The sequence below is a fragment of the Motacilla alba genome, chromosome 1A (assembly GCF_015832195.1).
Source record: "Motacilla alba alba isolate MOTALB_02 chromosome 1A, Motacilla_alba_V1.0_pri, whole genome shotgun sequence".
NCBI lineage: Eukaryota > Metazoa > Chordata > Aves > Passeriformes > Motacillidae > Motacilla > Motacilla alba.
In genome coordinates, this window is record NC_052031.1 from 52,718,208 (window position 1) to 52,744,475 (window position 26,268).

The 26,268-nt window shown below is 38.0% G+C and overlaps 1 protein-coding gene across 3 annotated transcripts in view; it reads right to left on the reverse strand.

Moving 5' to 3' along the window:
• The window catches only part of RFX4 (regulatory factor X4), an 88,059-nt gene that overhangs the window by 20,009 nt on the left and 41,782 nt on the right, over window positions 1-26,268 (reverse strand). For all 3 annotated transcript variants that reach the window (XM_038155638.1, XM_038155637.1, XM_038155636.1), the window contains exons 5-14: window positions 23,199-23,260; window positions 18,343-18,556; window positions 17,419-17,496; window positions 15,440-15,603; window positions 13,371-13,471; window positions 11,494-11,552; window positions 9,785-9,929; window positions 6,405-6,499; window positions 4,812-4,929; window positions 158-277 (exon numbers count right to left, since the gene is read on the reverse strand). In XM_038155638.1, the coding sequence (XP_038011566.1) occupies window positions 158-277; window positions 4,812-4,929; window positions 6,405-6,499; window positions 9,785-9,929; window positions 11,494-11,552; window positions 13,371-13,471; window positions 15,440-15,603; window positions 17,419-17,496; window positions 18,343-18,556; window positions 23,199-23,260 (1,156 nt within the window). The remainder of the gene's footprint in view (window positions 1-157; window positions 278-4,811; window positions 4,930-6,404; window positions 6,500-9,784; window positions 9,930-11,493; window positions 11,553-13,370; window positions 13,472-15,439; window positions 15,604-17,418; window positions 17,497-18,342; window positions 18,557-23,198; window positions 23,261-26,268) is intronic.

Here is a 26,268-nt window from a genome sequence, read left to right on the forward strand (position 1 = left end):
CAGGGATGCCTCCCAAATAATTTATTTCACATCCTGACAGAAGTGCTTTGCTCCTGGATAAGCCTCAGCAGGTTAGATAAAGATATGTCCTAACAAAAAAAAAGTAGAAAAAACTGTGGAATAAAACAACAAATAATGAATAAAAGAACAGACTCACTTGTGCTTCCTTCTCCCTTCATTGCCCTCATTAGCTCATTAGCTTTTTCCTGACAATGGAGTGATTCTAGCAGGTACAATACGTAGTCATCGAACATCAAGTGAATAAGGTGAAAAGACCCTGGTAATAAAGTGAACAAACAGAAAAAGCCATTGACTGTCTCAATACACTCATGAAACCAATTATTACACTACTCAACACAAACAGCCCTGAATAAGACTGCCTCCATGTACTGAAATATCACTTTTACTCAAGGTAAGAGAGGTCAAACTACAACCAGGGAGTAGCAAACTGTTCATTTCTAGATTTATACTGGCTTCTACAACCAGCTGTGGTTTAGGGTGCAAGAAGACTACCTAGGTGAGAGCTGCCACTTGAAGGATTCTTCTTCTCCTACAGTAGCACTGGTTTTTTTTGCCAATTGCACTACAGTAGAATTGTTTCCTACTGTCTAAAGGACATATCATTTTCTGTCAGAATTAGAATCTGAAACTGGCTGCCTTAGTGACACATCCTGGAATGAATTTTCTGAACTACCTGCACAGAAAGAGAGTGAGTTGCTTCCCATAATTTATAAAGCATACATATCAGAGATAGTGAGGAATTTTTTTGCCCTAGATCACAAATCACAAGAAAAAAAAAGATGTGTAAGAAGAGACAACAGATACATTTTGGGGGGGAAAGTAAGAGAAGCACAACATCAGAGTTGAGACATTGTGCTGCGCCCTCTTGAAAGGACTAACACCCATCTGCGGGGGGACACTGACAAGTATCAAGGTGGAGTTTGTTCAATTTATGCAACGGACTCCATGACATTAAGTACCTGTAGTAGTTCCAGACAGGACTTTATCATACAATGGGTTTGGTTTTTTAAAGCTCTTTTGCTCATTTAGACTTGCACGGAGTGTTTAACGCATGTTCATTTAGGTCACTAAGTAACTCTGACAAGTAAAGTATAGTGAGGTTAAAATAATAGCTCATCCAGCAGCTAGCTTAAATCAGAGAAAAGTAATTTCTCTGATTTAAGTCATGAGGTATTCCTTTGGAAATTCCATTATTGCATTTGAGGAGAAATACTTTCATGGGGAAAAGATCAAACAAGTTTCAAATTAAACTGAATTTCATAATGACTGGTTTCTTCACAGGAAAGTTAGGTGTATCTTGAGATATTAGCTTTTATCACAATGAAGCACAACTACCTCTACTCCAACTACTGTATTCAAACATGCTGCTGTAGGGCAGAAGTCGTTTGAAAGACCAATACCCTTATTCAATTCTAGCTGGCAGTTCAGCTTTCAGAGTAACTCTGAGCACATTCTTTGTGACCCCGAAGGTCTCTGTGTTTCATTCTCTCCCTCCACGCCTTCATGGTTTTGTTGTCACTGATATGAGCTGGGCACACACACTGGGATGTGTGCCTCTGTGCTCTTGGGAAAGGCAGCACAGAAGCAGGACACACCTGACTGCAACACCTTTGCCATGGGGAGGAAATCTCTGGCTGCTGGTGAACCTGAAGCATCCAGTTCTTTGTTTCATGTGACTAAGCAGATCAAAATGGTAACAGGTTTCCCCAGGCTTTCAATGGTAAAAAGTGGGGATCTTCACTTAACTACTGCAGAGAACTTGTTTTTTAAAATCCTTTGGGCTCAAAGTCTTGTTGAATGAAGTCCTATTTGATTTAGCAATGCACTAAAGACAGCAGACAGGCTGAGTACCTTGTTACTGACCTAGGATTTCCCCAGTTGAAACCTAGATTTTCAAGAATCTCCACAAAATGCTCACTCTTCTCTAGACTTTACAGTTTTTCAGTGGGAAGTTTCTGTTGACTCTAGTGCAGTTACTACTGAGAAATAACTTCAAGGTAAAGAAAAACAGGCTAAAATGCTGGCAAACTTCATGTAGTGGTATAAAGCTCAGGGTGTTTACTATTTTCCATCAAACTCCTTATTCACTCTTTATTTAAAATAAAAAAGAAAGTTGTTTGTATTTTCATAAAAATATTTGGAAGTGCAAACTTGAAACACTGTAGTGCTAGCAAGCAAACAAGAAGAATCCAAGATCTGCTATTGTAAAAAATGTCTTTGGTTTTGGGGGGGGTCTAACGCTTTATTTTGAAGACTTGGGGTTGGCAATAGTGAATGCAGCATTTAAAAACACTCCAGTGCCCTTGTCAATCTTTTGAATTTCTCTCTTCCTCTCCTATTATTTCTCCCACTGTGTATTTTTAAGCTCTGCATAGAGTTTTTGAGCCCAGAATTTGCGTGAAAGACACCAGACAAACAAGGTTTTGGTACTGAGTGCAATGAGTGTAATATTTTTATATTTTTGAGTAAGTCGAATGAAATGTAAGCTATAGGGTGAAACTGATATCATGGCATGCATTTCAGCCTCACAGTGAATGGCTTCAGCACAATGTACCATAATTTATTCTGTGTTTGCAAGCTACTGTTTCTCACATGAAACTGTTGGGTTCTTTCAAGTCTATATTTAAGTACAGAAACTGATCCAGTTGTAAGCAACAAATCAATCACTTCTTTAGGAAAAGGTAAGAAGTCATTCAAGAGACTGTAGTTACAACAATAAATAACATTTGGCTCTAATTTTCAGGGGCTAACAGAAATCATGGCAATGCCCAGCTAAGGCATCTATTAAGAGATACAGCAATTACGTGTAAGTAGCAAAACAACAGTGAGATTTCCAGATCTGGAGAAAATAATGGAGTTTCTATTACTAATTAATTACTTTATACACTGGGTGTATTACCCAAACATTGCCACCAACTGTGCCTTTGATATGCATATGTAGGAAAGAGGGAGGCAGGGAGGGAGGCAGAAAAAAGAGAGAGGGAGCAAGAGAGAGAGAGGAACTTTTCTTTTCTGCCAGAGATTGTTTCAACCTGCCCATGTCACCATGCTTAAAAGCTTTGCAGATCAAATCTTTGTGCCAGTCACTCCAGTGCCAGTTATTTCCACTTCCTTCAATCAGATTTTGGAATAATCTGTTTCACAGGTAAAAATATACTGTCTTGTACATACTGTACATAGTAAAAATCCAATCATCTAACACATTATTTCACTTTAAAAAAATTACACCGTGAGAATCTGAGTCTACATATTGTTTAAGGTAGAAAAAATAAATAAAATCAGTCTACTGAAACAGTTCCCAATGCAGTAAAAATGCAAAACTTTTAATCTAAGTTTAGAGTAAAGGTATATTATATGTAAATATTTAGAACAGTAAACCAGTCTTTGTTTCTCTCCATAGAATTCACTTAATAGATAAATCTGAAAATCTAGAAAGAACTGTATAAATTAGGTACAGGAAAATATCTGCCATCTAGCTCTAAGCTTTTTACATTCAGGTGTTATTCTTTTGGAACTTGCTCAACTCCAATTCACAAACAATATGTCAAATGGCTTTGCAGTGAAAGAAAAGCACATTAATGTAGATTATTATAAATGTGCGTCCATAGCTAAATAAAATTTATGGCATTTGTGTAGGGATAACCCAGGCTGCTGCCTGATAGGATAAGGATATGGTTTTGATATTCAAAACTTCAGGGCTCCTCCTGCCTCCACTAGCATCGCACCTGAACAGGTTTGTGGTTTTTGCTGAAAATTAAAATCACCTTGGGGATGCTCACTACCCTGATGTCATTGACACCTGTTTGGAAAACTCTTTTACAACAGAAATGAAAGTAGTTTCAAGTTAAAATATAAACATGTTCTAAAAATAAATATTACATGTATTACAAATACATATAACATATTAAAAATATCATATTGTATCTCACTGACAGTATCCAAATTTATACTATTAGATGGTTCTAAAAGCATAAAGGACACCAAAGCTCAGCCAGCAGAAAACCTTGCAGTTGTTCAATGCAATACCCATATAAAACCATTCTTTATTGATCTTTCTAGAAACATATTCAGACAAATGTGCATTTGTAAAAAGCATCCCTCATGCAAAGTCTGGTCCCAGGTGACTAAATGTTCACATTCATGGCACACCAGTTGAGTCATTCTTGCTTGTAACTTATTTTAATCTGAACTTTTTGTATCTGAGGACAACCCCCCCTTTCAAACAGGGTGGAAAAGCAACATGATTTTTCATTTAAAAAGTAAAAATCTATTTTTTCATCCTAACTTACTTAATAAGAAATGGAAGAGACCCTCTCCAGGTTATAGAAGCAGACTCACATTGCAAAGACCAGTTTCAAATGCTATGTCCTTTAAGAGGAGAGCTGGCAAAGTGTTTCACTGGAGGGCTCTTCATCCACTTCAGCACAAAGTCATCTGTCTTGGCTCAACACGTGGCCAGAGTGGTTTGGGTAAGCAGGCTCACTTTGCACTGAAGTGCATTAGGGAATGCTCCTGTAATGGACTCCCCCAGCTGCCGTGTGACTGATCCCTGCAGCTCCTAACAGCAAACAAGAGGAAGTAGCAACATTTTCATCTCCCCTGGCTGCAGCTTGCAGACAAACATCTAAGTGTTACTGCCAAATGTCAATAGCCCCAACCTATTTTTTAGTTGAGCACTGGACATGTGAAAACTGATTATGTTTTCACTTAAAATGTACATTACAATAGAGAGATTGGCGTAGAGATTTTTTCGACTGTGGCATGCAATTATTGCAACAGAATCTAAGTACCAAAGCTGGGTGCACTGTGCAAAGTCATGTCCCGGATCACTCGAGTGCCAAAACAGGACCACATCAGGAGAAACTGCTGAGCTACTTTCTTCAAAGAGCCTTGTCTCTTGGCAGCTACCTGCAAGAAGAGAGATGTGTCTGACATGGAAAAAACTTTTATTTCTACCAGCAAAACAGCTGAATGATGCATATATCCACCTTCTCTTTTTATACTGAAAAACTACTTACCACCACCTTCACATTAAAATATACACTACAAATTAGAAAAGCCAAACTCAAAATGGCCTTAAACAAAAAACCACCTTATAACCATGGACAACTTTCAGAAAGAGGAAACAATAAAGTATTATTCAAGACTGGATCTCCTTTATACATGATAAAAGGACTGCAAAAAAATTGCTCTGATCTTCATCTTAACCTAATTACTAACATGTTCCTTCCTAGTCAAGGAAGCAATTTATAATCAATCTTTGATCTACACTGTAAATTTATATTACTATTTCAAATGAGGTTTAATATTGAATATAATGTTTTTTGTTCCTTCTAGTTTTTATTTTTGTGAATTCACTTAGTCATTTTACTAGGAAAAATATTTTTCAGAAAGCACATTTTAGGATTAACTCTTCAAAAATGTATTTATTATAGCCATATGTGAGTTAAAATATTAGATTCACCCAATCAGCTACTAAAATACATTTATTACAATTCATGTCAAGTTCTTAATTAAAATTAACAGCTCTAGCCTGAATTACAAATTGCATTCCACTGACTAGAAGGGAAGTTCCCCAAAACAATCAAAGTATTTCAAGTAATCTGGAGAATTATTTGTTTCCTCTATGGCTATTTTGCCACAGAGAGAGAGAGACAGCAAATTTTGGTTTGTTTTGGTTTTACTTCAGAGTCCTAATAACTGGAATGAAAAGTTGAAATTCTAACAGAACATCCTAATACAAAGAAGTAACAGAAGGTAAAATAGTCAGTTATACATTTTCATACTCTATGTAAAATTATGCTGATGCCAGTTCTTTTTTGAAAATACATTTTAAAGCTTTGTTAGCAGGTTTCTGCATGTACTTTAATGAAAAGAAAATACAGCTCTTTGGTATTCCATATCAGCTCAAAAGGAACATAAATATGTCCTTGACTGAATGGTAATGTAGACTTTCATCCTCACATTTGATTGTATATAGATGAATTAGCTAGCTTAAATATCCTTTTCATTAAAATCTTAAAAGGTCAGATTATGTTTTTCTTTGCTATACCACTATACCACTAGGATGACTCTGACTCTGAATTCATCTCTCCATATCCCTGGAAATATTGATTTGATTGGAAACCTCAGCCCTGTTAATTTTTGAATACCATCTTTTGGAATAAAATGAGCAAGAACAGAATAAAGCAAAATCCTGAACGTGAGCAATTCTCCATGAAAACCGGTGAGATTTTGCCCACTACTGCTTTAGTCCTGCTCATTACCAACTCCTTTTTCTTTTTTTTTTTTTTTTTTTTGGTTATTATTTTTACTTTCCCTAAAAATGTATTACTTGAATAGTGATCACAATGCACCTCAGTGACTCACTCATCCTTACCAACCTTTACAACACATCTGTCCACCATGGAATCCAGCCACACGATGTACGACTCAATGGGGGACTGCTCCTCCAAAAGGTGATCAAACTCCTGATACACTGGCACACAAAACAAAACAAAAAAAAAGCCCCCTTTAGAACTTGGATTCTGTTTCAAACAAAAGAAAAACAAATCACAAAAAGCTACCAAAAGAATCACAAGTTTACTGTGTTTTTTTAGAATGGATTGCTTAACTGAAACAAATGCATCTTTCCTGGTGCTGACCCAAGAAGTTTCTGGGTCTCTTATTTTGTTTCTACTGAAAGTGATGCAATCATTGAAAGTTTTGTTTTAATGGAAGCCAATCAGAACCTATTTTTTTAAATTAGTGGTTTTTATTTAAGTTTTCTGGTGTGCCCAGAAGTGAAATGTTTATGGTGTTCTCTATGACGAGTGAGAAACTAGGCCTTGACCCCAGTGATGAAAAAAATGTCATGCATGAAATTGATGTAGAAATGCATAAAGAATCTTTTAGGCACCAAGTGAATGAGTATTGTTGATAGGGCGCTCATCTGTATAATGCTTTAGTTGCAAAAACATGATTTAACTGCTGCAAATCATCTATTTGCAATGCCAGACACACACACAGAGAATGTCCATAAACTTCTTCTTCAAAACAAATTGCTATCATCAGTGCAGAAATACTCTACTTATTATGAAGAAGAGTTGCAAAAAGCAATCTGTATACTTTTTGATCTTTTCCAAGTACACGTATTAATATTTCAATACAAAAAGTTAACAAGTCATTCAACCGCAGTCCTTAAAACTTCAAGTCTCATTTACATTTGAGAACCAATGACTGGAAGACAAAGAATCATGTGCTTTGACACCTTAACAAACTAATTCTTCAACTCAGCTAAGATAAAAGGCCCAGTAAGTCAAGATGAAGGATACTTTCTACCTGCTGTGTTACAGGATTATTTCAATGCATTAAGCAATTCCATTTACAACTAATTATAAATAACAGGAGGAAGGAATTTCTCTCCATAGGAAAGATAGTGAAGGGGGTGGAGGATGCAAAGTGTAGAGATGATAGCTAGGGAAATGAGCCAGAGAGGCTATCCAAAAATAATGCAAAAAACACCTCCCTGATTCTGTTGGATCAGGAGGATGAGCAGGAATGCATTTGCTAAACACCTGACTACAACATAATTTAACTGAGACTTGGAAAGGCTGAATTACCAGAAACATTAGTTGAGGAAGAAGGGAAATGATGTTTGGGCCACCCTTATCTTCTTTCATTCTTTTATTGAATGGGCAACCTCCCTTTATTCAGAACAGGATCACAGAGAAATCTAAATGTTATCTCCTTACCTGAGTATTTGGCTGGACAAAAACTGCCTGATACAACAGATGAAGTAATTCATATGCTGTGCAAAGAGGGGAGCAAGAGCAGAAAAACAAATCAGTTGCCTGCTTTGCTGCTGGAGCAATGCAACCGTGTACAATGACCTATTTGAGAAAATTAGATGTTTAGCCTTTAGTGATTGTTAAAAATACCTCAACAGGATCTGAGAATGAGGGAATAAAGCAGAAACCATGTCAGAGGTAGGTAGTCCAGCAGAACTGGAAAGAGGTTCTCTTATACCCAGTGATTTTTCTCTGTTTCTCTATCAGTTTGTTTATAGGCTTACAAACCTGGGTTGGTTTTTTTTTCTCTCGCTATAGTAGCTGAAATTGTACTTCCTTGATTACTAGTAAAAAGAGTATGAAAATAGGCCTTAAATTGATGCCATAGAAGTCATACAAGGCATAGTGAAAAAAATCTTTGGTCAAGTAGAATAAACATCAAACATAGGGAGAAAAATCTAAGTTCTGGAATATTCTCTATAAGTATCTGAACACCTCATTGGCATCCCATCTTATGAGCTATTAGCTTACCATTTTTGAATAACTTCTTTTTGGAATATATAGGCCTAAAATGCAGAAAAACTTGCACAAATCCAACAGCATTCAGGAAAATTCTGATTGATTTTATTACACTAATAGCACATATGCAAGAAGATTCCTTAAACATTAAGGATGTTCTGAATGGCAGCCAAAAATGTTGCTACTACTAGGGAGTATTACTTTGAGAACTCTGCTTTTTTTGCCAGTGGTAGGATGCTGGATAGATCTTGAAAACTTAACAGATGACAGAAGGATTTACACAGCATGGACTTCAGTCTCACTGTATGATACCTTCTTTGCTGCCATGTCGAGGTCCTATCTCCTCAAAAGGGAAGAGGGCCATGAAATGAATCAAGGGTTAAGAAAGAGAGGAAAGAATACCAAGAACCTCTCCCTGGAAAATAGAGCTAGTAGGGAGTGCAAGGCCCATCCCTGAACAAAGGAGAAGAATTCAAGTGTTAACATAGTGGGATGACTGCCAAAGTCAACCTTGTAGGGTCCAGGGTACATGTGAAGGTGTCACCCCTTGTCTTCCTAGCCACTCCCTGAAAGAATTACCTCACTAGCAAACCTACCCTTGCTGGGGTCCCACAAGTAGTTGCCTGAGTTGTGCTTTGTTCAGGCAGATTCTGGGTAAAAGATGACTGGTCCTCCTCAGGAGAAAGATGGCAATACAACGGGTAGGTTCACAGGAAGTGAGGTTATGTGAAGGATGTTAAAGACAAAGCTCTGTTGCCTCAAAACAACAAAACTCAGTGTGCTTCGAGTTACACCTGATCTTATAACTATGCAACACTTGTTGCATGATGGAAGGAATAGTTTGTATTTGCAAAAGGTCTTTAATTGTAAAACCAATTTGCCAATATCTCCAAAGTCACTTTCAAGTCCATACCCTTCACTATACTAGACAGAAGCTAAATTATCCAATGAGCTTGTCTGATATGAGACTTCTATTTAGTCATAACAGATCAGGGTGAAAGCTTATCCCACCAAATGCTCTTGATTATGAAAACACTGTGTAAAAAGGAGCTTTTTATAAACAAGTTTACAAGGGACTCAAATACACAGCCACTTAAGTGTCAAAGCCATTCAAAAGACAATTCTCCTGCAATTCTACAGCAGGAAAGATTGGACTTTCACACTTTCAATGGTTAACTCATAGATTTAGTTTGCTCAGGTTCATAGAAAAAATCGTCCTAAATTGGGGTGCTAGTTTTGTGCCATTGTCTGTTCTGGGTACTAGAAAAGAATGCATCAAGGAATGGTGCCCAGATCTTTGCCCCAAAACATAAGACCTTGACAGGGCTTTGCCTTACATTTTGGTAAATGTCTCTATATTTATCTTAGGCCTCCAAGCAAACCAATGGCTGAAAAACCAGCACTACTTTCTCTGAGCTTTGTTTGCAGCAGGAAGCCAAGTTCATCTGGGCTTTATTTGAAGATTCTGCTCTTACATTGTATGATGAGCTTTCTGTGTTCCTCCCGTGAGTCCTCCATAGTATAGAGCGTTTGTTTGGTAATGCTATTCAGATCCACATTCCTCCAGTCCTCCAGCATTTGAAATGTGATGTCTGCACTGTGGATCACTGTTCTTGATGCCTGTAATCCAATCCAATCTTTTCATTAGTTCATGCTTTATTAGGTTTAAAAATAGGCTTTATCCCTTTTCATGCTTCCTTAGCTGGGCTCACTAAGTTGATTCTCCTCCCATGGACCCCCACCCACCAAACTGATGTCTTATGGATATTACAGGGCCTTCTAACAAGAGAACTCTTTGGTCGTTTTGCCTGCTTTAATCAAGTGCAAGTATTTTGACTGCATCCACCACAAACCCTAATGAACAACACTAATCTGATGCTGCCATTGCTAGACCCCTCAATCTCTAACAGCTATGCTGGTTTTCATTTCAAGCTTCAGAAAAATCAAACAAAAATCAAACAATTCAGAACAAAAAAAATCAAACCAATACCAAACAAACCCCACTCAGGTTTGCACCCTCCCCTCTCCCAATTTATGAAGAACTCTCATTCTTCCCTCAGCCACATGAAAAGGTTATGAGGCCTCCTCATCAGGTCCGTGTCTTGGCTGGTTGAGACAGGGATCTGCTGCTGGTAATGAGGAGGAGGGACAGAGTAAAGGAAGTGACTCAAGGCCGTAGTCATATATACAGATCTCTGTAAGTTAAGCAGAGATGATAACACACACCAAGGTTATCAGCTTCCCCAAGGGAGTGATGCACTTGAAGAGTTCTTCACCTAAGAGATTTGATCCCAAGTTTGATGAAGAAGGTTGTGGTTTCTTTATCCTGATTTCCTCTGAATGGCTATGGACCTCCAGTGTGCAGTGATGATCTGTGGTATTTGGGGAAAGGTAGCTCAAGTATCTCTGTCTCCACCACTAAAATAATGGCAGAAGAAACCTACAAAAAATTCTCACAGGAGTCTTTTATTTCCCTAGAGCTTCTTTCTGTGGGCTTCACCCCTCACAGGGTTAACCTGGGGTTTTGGATACACTTTGCAAAAGTGGAGCTTTTAGGTGACAAGGGAAAAAACCTATCCCCTCCAATAAATGCATGAAACCTTAATGAATTCAGTGCATTCTCTCCCTCTTTATACTACACAGAATTTGGCTTCATGACTTTTTGCAGGTAATTCTGATGTAAACTGGGGAAAACCAAACATTTTGGAGCAGCTTCTATATTCACGTGCTGAGGTTACAAGAATAAGTCCATTTAAAACCCAGTTCAGCTGTTTTCCCTTTTACTAATTTCCATTTCATTTACAACATACAATTAGACTTGGAATGTATTGTTGGGCATGTAGAAATTTTTCTTGCTTTGCAACTGGCCTAATACAAGCAGCTCTGAAATCAATGGAATGTCTCCCATTTATTTCCTGGAAATGAACCGTCTCTTCAAATCAAATAATAATTTTGTTTCATGAAAGTACCCTGCTGAATTTAATGATCAGGGGTTGCCAGTTGTCTAGAAAAGCTTTTTTCAGTGATTACTTTTGATTTTGTAGAGGTGGCCACAACAAATATTGGACACAAACTGCTAATATGATCTCCTCCTCTGAATAAAGCCCAACCTGTCAATTCAAAAAATTATTTGAAAAGTCAGTAAAAAGGGCATTCATCAAACCTGGGTAACTGAAATACTTACTTGGCAGAGATGATTTAGTGATGTCTGTCGCCGTAGTATTTGTGAGAATCTTCTGGACACTGCAGGAAAGAAGAGATACATATTCACATACTGTGCTAAAGAAGGATAATTACTTCAGAAAGTATTAAATTAAATAAGAACAACAACAACAAAAAATGTATATCCAGTTTCCTATACAAAATTGTGGCTACATGAAATGCACTCAACTAGCTCAGCTTTAACTTAATTTAAACCTTGACCTAAACCCTTAAATCTGGATGCTCAATCAATTTTACAGAGGCATATTACAAGCAATTATTTATAGATTCTGTGAATAATGACATGACAAGAGAAACAGAGGACAATGGAAAAGCTTTACTTGTTCAGCATAGCAGATTTTCTCTTGCTACACAAAGGAGCTAGAGAACAGAAAGAACTATTTAACAGAAAGAAAAATGTTGGTGCAAGAATAAGTGCTCATAAAATAACAATAGCTATGTTATGTGTGGAAATGAGAAAAGGTTGCTAAATCTTCATGCAATTAAGTTTTGGAGGAGTCTTTTGACTGGACTAATAGGGGCTAAACTCTGATCCACTTTCAGGAAGAATTTGATCAAAGTTTCTGAAAACAATTTGCATGACATACTGATACATTACCGGCTGAAATGGTCTAGGAGGTACTTGCCAGTCCTCTGTTCGCAGTTTAGCTCTTTGTTTGCAAGTGATATGGACTTTGTATTAAGATATTTCCTATTATTGGAAAATGAGCTTTAAAAATGTTATATTGTGCATTTCTTTGTCTGAAATCAGTGCCTTGGGAACTGCAAAAATGACCAAAGCTTGCAGCTCCTCGTGTCAGTACCTCCACTGGCTGTGTACCCTATCACAAATTCCGATGAGGAGCAAACAGCTGCAGAAGCAACAAAGGCTCATGTAAAAGGCAGGGTGCACACAGTATTTTCCTTATATCAAAAGGACCGTATTTGCAGATCTATCTAAAGAGGTGTTAGATGTGGTCACAGAGTGAGCTTTCCCTCCATACTGTGCATAAAGGCAGTTAAAAAATACAGATTGAGAATGACTAGAGAGTGCACTGTCCATCTCTTTCTGTCTGCCTGCAAGATTGGCAAAGATTTTCCTGTTGAAGATTCTTCATATTTTTGAACTGAAAAAATATATGGTAAAGCATATTTTCAGTTCAGACTTTGTTTAATTTTTAAAAGAAATTATTAAACAGTTCAAAACACCCTGAAATTAGTTGTTCCAACTTCCATCCTGACTGTTCTCAGTAACATATACACGTAATTTTCCACTCTGATCAAAATAGTTAATCCTTTTCCTAAATTAGTTTTGTTTTTTTTTTTCCCCTTTAACTTTGTGGTGTGGAATTTAGTGCTCATGAAAAGCAAAGAATTGAGAGCTGTGAAATAAAGCAGGCTTTATCAATAGGTGATATGCACTGCAGGCATCTACAAAGCACGTTTGAAAAGGACTAGTGCCCTTTCCTGTGGTGACAGGGTAATTTGATCTCCTTCATTTATAACTCTGGCACTTTTTTGAGCAAGGGCCTCAAGCTGTATTCAAATTCTGCTAGCCTAAGTGTTTGTTTAATAATTTTCTTTGCCTAATATCATCCTTAATGTTTGCTTACTATCAACAAAATTAATTTCTTATTAGAATCCACAAGAAAGGAAAATAAATTCTCATTTTGAGCGGTGCCTCATTTCACTAAATGAGATTAGTTCTCATGAACAAGTGGAGATTCTAAGTGAATGCAAGATTTATAATTATGACAGGTTTTAATTCCTAAAAGAACACTAGTCTCAGTTCCAATTAATTTGTGATCAATAAACATTATCCTTCCCAGTTAAACAGGAGAGAGATTGGGTAATACATACACTCAAATTTGATATTTCGTAGGTTTTCTGGTAAATCATGGAGAGCTACTTTCAGCCACTCATCCAGTTGCTTTGCAAACTTTCGGATCACCTGTGTCAAACTGAAAAAAAATCACAACATCACACCGTGTTTACTCTGTGCATTGCACTATAAAAGACCGTGTTTTTCATTTGTTTACAGCTCAGTATTATGCAGAGTTGCTAACATATTTTGGTTGGTAGGCACGAAGAAAAATTTCTGAAACTTCTGACAACTTTTGCAAGAAAGGCAAAATTTATCACCATGTTCAAAACCTCCCATCTCTGTTTGGCAATTGCTTTGGTACTTACAAACAGTATTTTTACTTTAAATAAAATCATTCTCACTCTCTACAAATATGAATTCACAACTGTTTAAAGAAGACAATAAATCAAATCTCGGATTTCAGTTCAGCTATGCCCACATTTATACAGATGTACAAGATGATATTTAAGTGGAGCAACAACCAATTCTGCTGCAAGCCAGAGCCAGTTAGTGAGTGATGATGGTGGTAGGGAGGAATTTTCAGGCCAAGCCCACACAGGTGGGGGAACTGGAGGTAGAGCAGGACCTGCCTGCTTAGCCCTGCACAGGACTGGAACTTTCCCAGACAAGTGAAATTTCTCTCTTCTTTCTTGCTACCGTTTCCTGATGGTTCCATAATTTCCTATTAAACTTGGTAGACAGCTCATTCTGCCCTTCTCATTGGAATCCTCAGTAAAAAAATGACAGTTCCCAGGAACAGTTGCAGAGTGTTGTGCAGAGGATCCTAAGAGTCGGCTCTGACAGACAAAGCTGCACTGCCTGTAGCAATGCTAGAAATGCCCAAATGAGAGAGAAAAGATAGAAGAAACTTCCCCCTTTCAACCAAGAAGCTTTTTTGTTTGTATTCCTAGCATCCTGCACGGACAACAAGGTGGTAAAATAAACATGGCCATCAGCCTGCTCTGCTCCACAGAAACACCCCAAGAGAACAGGGGATGGATGACAACTGCTGGGCTCACTAGAAAGTGCCTTTTCTGGATAGCCAGAACATGTTCCCAGGAAGTATCTCAGAGGATTCTGGCTGAGTCAGCAAGATTTCCTTCAGGAGCTTCCATTGCAATGAGACCCTTCTTCACCCCCTCCAGTGCAGGCTATGGCTTAATAGCCACAATCTGGCCCTTTATATGCATTACAAAAGTCTATATTCACACTCAAGTCTCTCCTTATTGGCTATGAAAGAACTAAGCAGCTTGAGAAAAGGACTGCTGTTCTGTTTAATCCTTCCAATGAAATAGATTTGGGGTGGGGGGGTGGTGAGGGGCAAAGCCTGTAAAAATGTACATGTCTTATCAAGAACAGCCTATGCTTATAGCAGATGTCTTGTGTAAAATACTTTCACTTTAGCAGTCATGAAATGCACACAGGGGCACAGAACAACATTGTGAAAACATTTTCCTTGATTAGAGAAACTTTAAAATCTTAAGGGCTAAACACACAGTACCAATAAAAAATCCTAGAGCAATATTCTTATCAAATTATTCCATGTCAAGAACACATGAGTGAAATAGTATTAAAGGTGTACAAGACTATTTATAAAAAGATGGCTTCCTGATGAGCACACAAGTAAAACCAGAGGGGAAAACATGTTGACTGCACTCAGTTATTACATTTTTTGCAGTGGATTTTTGACCTCTGTCCTGCTTTACCTCTATGAATAACAATTCTTGGACTCACATGAACTCCAGGTAGGAAGAGACCAGCTGAAATCTTCTACATGGATTGGAATAGTGAATTTAGTTTGGGTTTAGCTGAACATTAAGAATCCAAGAAGAAGGTGGTATCCTTCATCACATAAAAACCCCCAACCCTCCAAGTCTTTCATAATACAAGTCTTGTTAAAGTCTGAACATCTTTTCAGGAACATGTAAGCTCTTCAACTCCTTTCAAATGACCCTGTGATTTAAAGTCAGAAAACAGGCGGCAGCAAGCAGCTCTCTGAGAACTGGTGTCATTCTTGAAGAAAAGGAATATAACAAAGACAGCTGAGCTAGAAGGGGTCAGTTACCTGTCAGGTAAGGCTTGTAGTACCGTTGGCATCAAAACTCCAGAAATTGCCTTGTACAGAATTGAGTCACAAACTCCCACTATATTCACTACGGTTGAAGAACCCAGTACAGGCAGCATATGAGGAGGCATCCCTTGCCAAAAGTGCAGAAGAAAACTTTGAACCTGCAATCACGAAAAGAAGCAGGAATGTTAAAATTAAAATAATCAAAGGCCACAAATACCATTCTCTTTAAATGATCATGCGTACACAGCTTTTGTTTTAGAGGTGGGCTACTGGGGTGCAACACAGGCAAGGCATGTTCCTTAACTACACAGGCTCATACTGTAACACAGCACAAAATGGGATAATCAGCCAAAGGGTGAGGGGACACTCGAGGTTGATGGCAGGGAGTCTTTGTGTCACTGTAATAGAGACACCCGTGGGAATCACTGGATTTTTATCTTCCATCAGTGGCTGATGAGTTTAGCTCTTTGGCTTCCACATGTCAAGCCCTTTTCTCTCTCTTTGCACTCTGTCCCTGTGTACAAAGGAATGCAATCTAGGCCTTGGTGGAAGGAGGGAGGGAGAGTAGGTTAGCAAATGGCTTACAAGTGTCAATATACCATTTTCTGTCTTTGCTTTGGAAAGAAACATGACACTTTTGGATTTTATCTTTCCTCCCCTATGAAGGAAAGTGGAGAAAAAGTGGCGAAAGGCAAAAAAACCCCAAAAATAGGGGAGAGACTTCAGACACAGCAAAATATACCTCTGAAAATTTGAATGTAGGATATAAAGGTATTATTCAGAGAATTATATGATCAGTTCCACAGGGGTCAGAACACCAGCACTCAATTATTATAACTTTCTGCACACACTCTGTAGTGAAGTAAGCAACCACACCATGTGTAGCAAAGAGTATTTGCCATTTATATATTGCTGCTGCTCAGCCCCTTCCCTACCATAGATCCTGATAAAACTAATAAAATTCAGCATTTTGCTCTTAAGAAACTATTCTGAGACTTGCCCACCTAAATGTCCTGAATGTGTCAAGTATTTTTCTTACATGGAAAATCCTAGACTCAGTACAGTGGTGCAAAACTAGATTTAAACCAGAAGAATGTAAGAATTAAAGAAGAAAAGCAAGGAATTTTCTCCCTTTGTTCAGAAAAGAGTCAAAAGACCCATTTCCTTTGATTTTTTTTTTTCTCCAGGATCTGAATATCATCTTTTAATCAGGTCCTCAGTATCTCTATAGCCAGATTTGTTATCCTAGATAAGAAGCCATCTTCCCATGTAATACAAACCTGCTTGCATTCTAGTAACATTTTATTTTTCAGCTCTAATTATAGAGCTGTCTGCGTGCACTGCCAGCAACGCCTCAGATTTAGTAAGATATGAACAGGTACAAGCCTTACCTGTCTCTAAGAGATGGTATTTACTGCTGAGCAGTGTGTGTGTGTTCCTAGCTGCACTGCAGTACAACAGAGCAACTGGAGACTTCAGCTATGGCTCTCTGGGATATCTCGGAGGCTGTAATCCCCCCACCACTCTGCATTGCTGTTAATAGACCAGCAGAGCCCACTGTTGTTGCTGTGACACCTGCCCTGGCTCTGCTGAGCACACAGGGGAATTCCTTCAGACAGCTCAGTCTCAACAAAAAGCTTTGAAAAGTTGTGGTGGACACACTTCTCGAGTTGTAAGAACTGGATTGTCCAACATCTTGTAAGGGGATATTGCTACCTTAATCCTGCTGGAGAACAGAGGGCAAAAACGTTCTCATTGCTTTTGTTCCTCCAACTCACCCAGCATTATAAGTGAGATTTAGTGCTATCAGACATATATTAGGTACTCAAGTACAGCTATTGTTCCTTGTTCCTGAAAAGCACTGAGCACCACAAACCCCTAAGTCTGTAATATAACATACAAAATGATCCATCCAATCAAATCCATTGATACCTTATGGATCATTAAACTGCAACTGCAGTTTCTAGCCATACCTCATCAAAGTTTGCTCTTATTACAGTGTCTAGTATCCTCTGACAGTGAGTCCTATACATCATAATAAAGGTAGAAACCTGAAAAAGAATGAAGGAGACACACAAAAGATCATTCTGCTTTAAGAAATCCTCTTTTAAAATACCAGAACACAGAGCACAGAAAAAGCAAGTTTTTTCCTTATCTTATTGATGTGCAACTGCAAAAATAATGAAATCGGTTAAATTGTACTTAGATTAGCTGCAAGATGAGTTTTCTTTCCAAAAGTAAATTCTCCCTTTGAATTAATGGATTTTTCTGTCAATAGGATTCTTCAAATATAAGAGGAGCAAAAAGCCTCAGTGAGATCAAAGACAAGAATGTGGCCCTAATTAGGACATAAAGAACTAAAAAACTCTATTCTTTTGTCCACTTCACATTGATATTACACATGTGAATAGAACCAGAAACCTAGCAAGCTCAGCCAAGAGGAGCCAGAGCATTTTTATCATATGTGGAGATAGGATTCCCTAAATTTCTATTCTAGCAGAAGAAATTCACTAAGTCCCTCTCTACTTAAGAAAGCATTAGAACTGTTTGTCAGTTTGCCATCAAGTGTGTTCACAGATTAGAGGGCTGCAACATATTTTAAAAGTTGCCCTCAAACATCACATAATTTTAAAAGTTGCCCTGCTGTATGTAATGTAACTTTAAAAAAAACATGCACGGGCTTTAGAAATATTGTACAGTTGATAGTATCAGCTCCCCTTTTTAAGAGAAGATATTTCTTCCTATTTGGTGGAGTAATTCAGCCCCCCATAAATCAAGTCAAAGCATTATTAAACTTACTCCTGTTTTAAGTCTTTATATATTAGACAAAGCTTTCATCCAGAGCAGGGGGAAAAAAGAAACCAAGACAAGCTGAAAGAAGATTTCCAAAGTGTTACCTTCTCCTCTGGCAGACTGGCTGGCAGATTTAGATCTTTGACATTTGGAAACTCTGGCAGCAATGTTCCCAGTTTGGATCGTGGTGAATACGCCACTGTCTGTTTGGTTACTTCTTTTTTTCCCGTTTCGTTGACCCAGGCTGCTCCTTTTTTAGAATACATCACATCATAATACTGGGAGTTTTCTTTCACTGCAATCCCATAATAATGGTACCTGATACATAGAGATGCATATTTTATAAAGCAGATTGTTTGAAAATTAAAGAAAAATATATGGAGGCAAGGAAAACTGATAATGCAAATTATTTCTACAGCAAAAAAGACTGAGCAATAGTTTATACATTATTAACAAGCATTGATTCAGCAGCAGAACACTGTGGTAATATATTGAACTTCCAATTTTCATTCTTTATGGCAAAAGTAAGGTGACTGTTGTAGGGCAGGAAAAAAAAAAAAAGGATCCTAAAGGTACTTGTTGGCAGAGCTCTGCTGTACAGCTGCTCCTTAGTTCAGCAATAAGCAGAGGTACAGACTTTCTGAACCGGCCCTTCTGTTGTTACTTCAACTCCCTGATTCTCAGACTGTTGAAGGCTGGTTTGGTCCCTGAAAAGCACAAGTCTTTATTGCAAACAAGTTGATCAGAAATGTTTCAAAAATTGAAAACACTTCAATTTTCAAATAAAAGAGGCGGGGGGGGGAAGGCTGGTGCTGGAAAGCAATGAATGGCAGGAAATGTACAGTCCCAATTATTTGCTTCATACTCTAGCATCAGCACTGGGCTTTGATCAGCGAGAGATAGGACACAGCACTAACTCTGTCTGTGAGGCCACTCTGGGAATTACAGTGTGGCTGTGCTATGGAAACAGATTGGTGGCCTTGTGGGACAAGTTTGTGCTACCACTCATCTTTATTATAGGTGCTGGTGGAAGCACTGGTCACCAAGCAAAACTCTTGCATCAAAGCAGCAGAGATTTCACATTAGTCCTTCTGTAATTTCCTAACTTTTATTTCAGTTTCTCAGCTGCAGGCACCCAACCCATCAACTAAATTAGTAGTGATTACAAAATGCACCACAAGATTGCATTGCTGGTATCCTTTTGCTCCAGCCAAATCCTACACAGATTTTTCAGTGATCCTCCACTTCTCTCCTTATAGCCTATCAGATCATCATGTGACTCTGTCCTCTGGATCCCACTATGATGACACAAGAAATTTCCATCTCTGGATGCTTCAGTCAGTTACTATTTCAGAGTGCTGACACCAAATCTGTTCATTCAAACAGACACAAATTCACTTGAGGCAGTTCTACAAAGGTCATAAATGAAATTAATTAGAGTAGCATGTAAGTGATGGTAGTTTAAACTAACTGGTGACTTTTCCTTTTCCACTCACAGTCATTCACCCACAGATCCGTGCACGTCACAATCCCCAGCAGAAAAAAGGGCCAAAGAGCTGGAAGCCCAAACTCTTCTATCAGCAGATATGGGCTGAGAGGAGGCCTGGGGTCATGTAGGAAATTTCTAGTAGATGGTTCCTGGCCATACCTACTGAGGACATTCCCTACTTTCCATTAAAATAAAAGCTATCTTGAACTCAACTCAACTGAATAATCCAAGTGACATTTCTTAAAGCATTCCACTGACATGGTATGAATGGAATTTCCTAGCTTCAATACCTGAGAAAGCAACAGTATTGGCTCCAAATTTTCCCATCAGAGCTTATGTCAAAACATGCATTCCATACAAGAAACCAGGCTCCAGAATGTTCCTAACCTGTTACAGGTAAGTAATGGCAAGGGGTTACAACACCAGTTGTAGAAGTTTGGTTTGTTGGTTTTTTTTTTTTTTGGCTTGAAGGGTAACACCTCCAGCTCTTGGTTTAAGTGCACAGTTTGGTCCCTGGCAGCTGCCAGGTGAGCACTGCACATAAGGGCCATAAAACTCACACACGGCCTGTGTGCTACATCTGGGGTAGGGGAAGCCAAAAGGAAATGCTGTGGGGAGCCAGAGCACAAATTGCTCAGGGAAGGCAGGAAGAGGGAAAATGTCAAAGCAAGTGGGACAGAAAGGCTTGTATAATTTAAACTTAAATTAATTTAAACGTAATTTAAACAGGGGTCAGTCTTGTATCAAGTTTTGTATTAAATCAGCGAAGGAAAAAAAAACAAGCAAGCCTGAAAAATGTAGTAAAATTTCACTATGCAGTGTTTAATTCCAGGTATATTTCACTTGGTAGTAAACCGCATAAAAGAGGTTTCCATGCAGCTTCAAAACCACATAGACAGCAGTAGCAAAATTAACTACAAAATTTTTCTACATAGCTTCTTCTTTCATTAATTTTACTATCCCAAAGTGCAAAAATTCACTGGAGTAGTTTACACAGATTTTTTTCCAATTATTTTTTGTATTCCCATCAGAAAAAAAACCCCTCAACTTAGTTCAATAAACAGGGCTTGAAAGTCTGATATGTAGAAGAATAATATGCAGACAACAAAATCGTTTTTGTGTTAAAGTGAAATACATTTTACCCTCTTTGATCTCTTATATACAGCATTCCTTTAAAGAAAGAAGCAAAATTCCCTTCCCTACAAGTGTAGCTTCCACTCACACCTTGTGTACCAAATTGAAGAGTTTCAGACTACAATACAGAGAGAAATTGGCTTTTATGTACAGCTGCCTTCTCACATCTCACCTGTGGTGGAACTGTTTCTAAGCTCAGTGCAACAGAGAGCAGCTGCATCCTCACATCAATAACCCGCTGCAAAACAGAAAGCTCTCAACTGATGAGCACAAGTACAGCACCATTGCAGCTCTGAACTTAGTAATGTTACAAGGCAGCTGTGCTATAAAAAGACTGAAGGCAGAACAGTGTGAAGTCAGATAATCTTAACCACTTCTATGACTGAATTCCCTTTGGCACTAGCAGGGAAGTGGAACGAAAATAACACTGGCAGCAATTGGTCAGCACAGTTGGTGATAAAGGGACTGAAGTGTTAATGCTTCCTGTAATTTCTTTATGTAACACTTAACTGGAATGCAGTCAGATGTTTCTGAAAACAAAACCAGAGCTCAGTTACAGCTGAGCTGGGTCTACCAAGGAGGGTATTTATCTTAAAATATAGCATGCAGGTAGTCTCTGTGTGGATGACAGAAACCCCTATTTGCTAGATAGGGAGCATAACCATTGCACAGGTGGCATGAAAGGTGTATGTGACCTGAAAGATGCTCTGACAGGCAGGCAGGTTACAGGAAAATTGTGCAAGAAATATGAGAGAGAAAAGAGACAGCTTTGGAAGGTGCAAGACACCCCTAGCCAGCAGACAAAGAGTGTCTTGCCCTCTGAGAGACTCCTGGAGTGTGGGGAATTCTGGTTTGGAAATAGAGCAGTGCTCACTCCTTTCATTTAATGTAAGAACAAGTAACAAAAGTTGTAGCTGATGCCAGGATGATTTGCTGGCCAGTAGGGAGTACTCATATGAATGTGTCCACAAAGCATTTTGTACACACTTTCACTCTGTCTTTACGAGCTCCACAAAACTTATATTCAGTACAAAATCCTGACTTTCTTATTATGGTCCTATCATGCTTTCCTAGTATGCTGTTGGGCTAGCTCAGAATCTCCACCTGAGAGATTTCTGGTGGCTTTGATGAGTGGTGCTATGGCAACTCTGAATTTCTATTTGGGACCATTCCCAAAATCAAATTTCAATTAACTGCTTAAATATGTCTGCTCTAGAAAAAGAAATCTTAGTTTTAAAAACTAAGGAAATATCAAGCTGGGGGGAAGAATATTTTGCCCCATCAAAGAAACACTGCTTTGCATGGACCACTTAGTAGAAGAGCACAGTAAATCTGTCTTTAATGGCATTTTTTTTAGCACCTTAGTTTATTTTTTTCTTTAAAGAGCAAGTCATTCTAACTTTAGTATGTAAGCTCCATCCTAATAGCATATTTAATTCTCAGCATTTAGCCATATTGTGTTTTTCAGGCTTTATTTTGAAAGAGAAGCTTTATCCACAAAATTTTTCAAACATACCATCTCACATTTTCATTTCCCCTTCCACAGTTTTTCATTTGTGATCTATAGACACTACACTTTTGCTCCTCTGTAGGATTCTGTGAAAGCTAATCAAGAAAAGCAGATTTTATTATGTGAGGAGGCTTATGCTTGCTACAAAAAGATTCAAAGCTCCTCTGGAAAAATTTCTTAGAGTCCACAAGCAGAAAAAAGTGTAAAAACATTGTGGTATCCTCTACATTAATTGGTAGAATCACAACTTATCAGCAATTGGAAAAAGTCAAATATCTCAGAAAGCACATTTTCTAAATTCTAAATCAGTTTCTCAATCTCGAATTAGGACGAACTGTTATCAGAAAATACCATATTTTGGGCAAGGCAATAAGTTAATTCTTTAATCACCTAAAGGTATGTTGGATTTCATTACATGGGGAAAATGGTGGTTAAATACAGGTTTGTGGGCAGTTTCAGTTTAGGTCAATGAATGTTCTTCCTAAGTTTTAAAGAGCGTTCTGACTCTTGTTCTCTAGCCTGAAACATTATGCTAACCAGTTGTTATTTCCCAGCCTCCAGCAGTAGCTCCATTACTCCTGAGTGTGAATGTCATTTACATTGTGTAAAGTGAGTTGAGAGGAAAAATATTGCTAATCAAATCAGTCAAAACCTTTGCAGGATCACTGCTGAATCTGTAAGATAATGTAAAGACTACAATAGAACGTCCAAAGTTGCTTTTAAGTTCCCAACTGCACAAATTATTGCCTGTTCTCATTCCCCATTCAGTAAAGCCAGAGCCAGATGGGGCCCTGTGAGAGATGATAATAATACCATACACTGCTTACTTTGATTGGCCTCTGGTTCCAAGTCTTCTTGTCGTTAGTTGTGGAAACTGTTGTCTTATTATCTGCAAATAGATACAACTGATATTAAGAAAAATGGAAACACACACTTACCAATGATTAAATTAACATGAACTTTTAAGACAAAAAAGCAGAAAAACTGTACTGTGGTGTCTACAAAATATGTGGTAAGAGAAATCAGAAATAAAGCTCTTGATTTATTCCATTTCTGAAAGGGAAAAAATATTTTAAACTTCACTATAATTTCATTAAGTACCATTAATTTAAATACTTTCAGAAGTTACTGGAATAGAACATATTTCCTTTAAAATCTAAGATCAGTTCTGCCTCTTAACTAAGGAGCACAGTAATTAGAATTGGCCTACTTCTTATGTCACTTTGCAGGATCAACAAAGTTCTCTACAGACTTTCACAAACCAGCCACTAAACACTTCTTGTTCTAAAACATGATTCTCTAAAAAGGTTTTGGTGTTTGACAGGGGCATTACTTCTACCAAGGAAAACTCATCATGGTATTTGTAAAGATACCTCATAATCAATTTATCCTCTATGGAAAACAAGTGGATCTCAGAAACAGCGGGATGTCATCAAGAATCTAATCTCTAGTGTGTCAGCAGGCATTAAAAGAACATTGCTACTGCAACCAAAACTTCTTCAGGGACAGTTGCACTTAACAAAATAAATCAATGAATGTAGATTGTGCCTTAAGTCACCAGAGCCTCTATCAACCAGGCTAATCCTGATGAAAAAGCTTTGCTGTTGTTACTGGAAATGAGATGCTCAGCACCTCCCAGGATTGAACCAGATTCTCACTGAGGTCTGCCATAGGAGGAAAAGTTTTCTGCCAGAACAGTCATGCAGCAAAAACTGCAGTAAGCCTTGAAGATTTACTTGTAAAGGAGTTCCTTCATTTTAAAATTTGTAATCCATTTTAATTGTGGTTTTGTTACACAAATCACTAAAAGCTTCCTCTTTGGGGGGTAACACCAACCAATGTTACAGGAAAACAAGCCTGCAAGATGGCTTTTCCTGTTCAACTAGGAATAAAGTCAATTAAAATTGATTAAATAATATAGATTTTTTTTTCTCCATTACCCATTTTGCCCCCATGATAAATATTTAATCCTGATTGATGACTGAAAGCTTTGGAACATGTATTTAGATCAAAAGGTGCTATATAAATAAAGACATTACAATGTCACATATTTGACCATTTCTTCAGTACTTTTGGGGGGGGATTTTAGCAAAGGTACAACCATCTTCCCTTAGTAAAAATCACGTAAAAATTGACCTGTGTTGGTTTCCAAGAGCTTTGTACAAGGTGGCTGATGTCAAAAATGCAGCAAAGACTCAGAGTCGCTAGTTGTTCAGCTTTTATTTCTGGAGCAAAACTTCAGCAAACAGTAAAACACTTTTGTGGAGCTGTGAAAGTTCAGCCTAGCTGTTTGATAAATGAGCAGACAGGCAAGCAGCCCTTCTTTCTTTTTTTTGCATGGATTCAATGAAGCCTGCCTAAAGAACACCACATGCTGTTCCAGCTACTGATCTAACATTCCGCAACATCTCAGCCTTCCAAATTCCCTTTAATTACACATTAATCCCACCCCTCTCTCTTTCATTTTCTGCAGACAGGGTTGGGGGCTACACAAGGCTGTGGGAAAAAAAGGCAGTGTTGAACTACTTTCTGAGGATGGTTTTTTTGAGCTAGGGGATTTTTTAAAGATTGGTTGTGTTAGTTTTTTGATTGGTTTTTGGGGGGAGTTTTTTTGTGTCAGTTGTCATTCAGAAAATACCATCTCTCTCCAAAAGCAGCTCTTACAGCAATTGATTTAATATTAGAGATAGTTTTACTCTATTTTTCCTCTTGGAACAGCATCAAACCATATTACTTTCAAGTCTTTCTAGCAGCAGTGAAGTGTAACAATGCAAACTGTAAATGCTACTTTATGAACCATATGCCGTGGGAGTTACCGGGATTTAAATAAATCAGTCAATTTCTATATACCAGGGCAGAGGTGATCAGGAAAACAGAATAATAATGAAGCAGTTGATCAGATTATCCCTTTTTCTTTTCTTTGTTTCTTTTTCAAATCCAGCACATTTGAAATAAATACACCTCTCAGAATGTATCTTAAAAGTATGCATCACTTAAAACACTATTTCCCAATAATTTACAAAACAAAACAAACCAACCAACCAACCAAAAAAGAATAATCAAGCAAAGCTTTGGAAAAAGAGCCAGGACTATTTTATCTAATATTGCATATATAAAATATAAAATTGTATGCTTACACCTAGGTGCATGTACACATATGCATGGTTATTAATGTTTGTGTTTGAAATAAAACAAGTCAAGTACTTAAAGAGCTCTCTGTTCATATAAATTTTATATACAGCTATGCTTATGCAAATCTCTGTGCAATGATACTGGTAAAGGCAGGAAGATTACCCTGAAAGGGGAGAGGAAATCAGATGAGGCAGGACAAAGTAGAGTTCACTGTGTGCTGAAATCAGTGGAAAAAGCAGAGAACCAAATACATGGTTTTTAAAAAATTTATATCATAGCCAACCTGAAAAATCACCACACAAAGAAGTCGTTGGTTTAATGTTTATTAACTTTTAAAGATTTATAGACAAAATGCATTAACTTTACAGTTGTGTGGGGAGGGAAGTGAGTTCTAATATCCAGACATGAAAATCTAGGTTTGGATCTGAAAACCAAGTTGAATCGTTTTCCTCCCATCACTGCAGTGAAGTTTGCACAAGCAAATGAATCAAGACCAGACCATGCAGTTTGAGCAACTTTCTGAATGGAAAGTCCCTGTTCTCACAGCAGTTCTGGCTTCTCAACAGAAACAGTGGTAAAAAGATCTCATGGGTGGTATCCAAGGGAATTTTGAACAGATCTTTTACCATTGCCCTTCAGTGGACATCTCATCTCATCTCATCTCATCTGACACTTCTCCAAAGTGACCATAATTCCAGCTGTCCTGTAAAAACTGCTGAGTAAAAAGGTACAGGTGTTACATTTTCCAAGTTAAATTTCACCTAA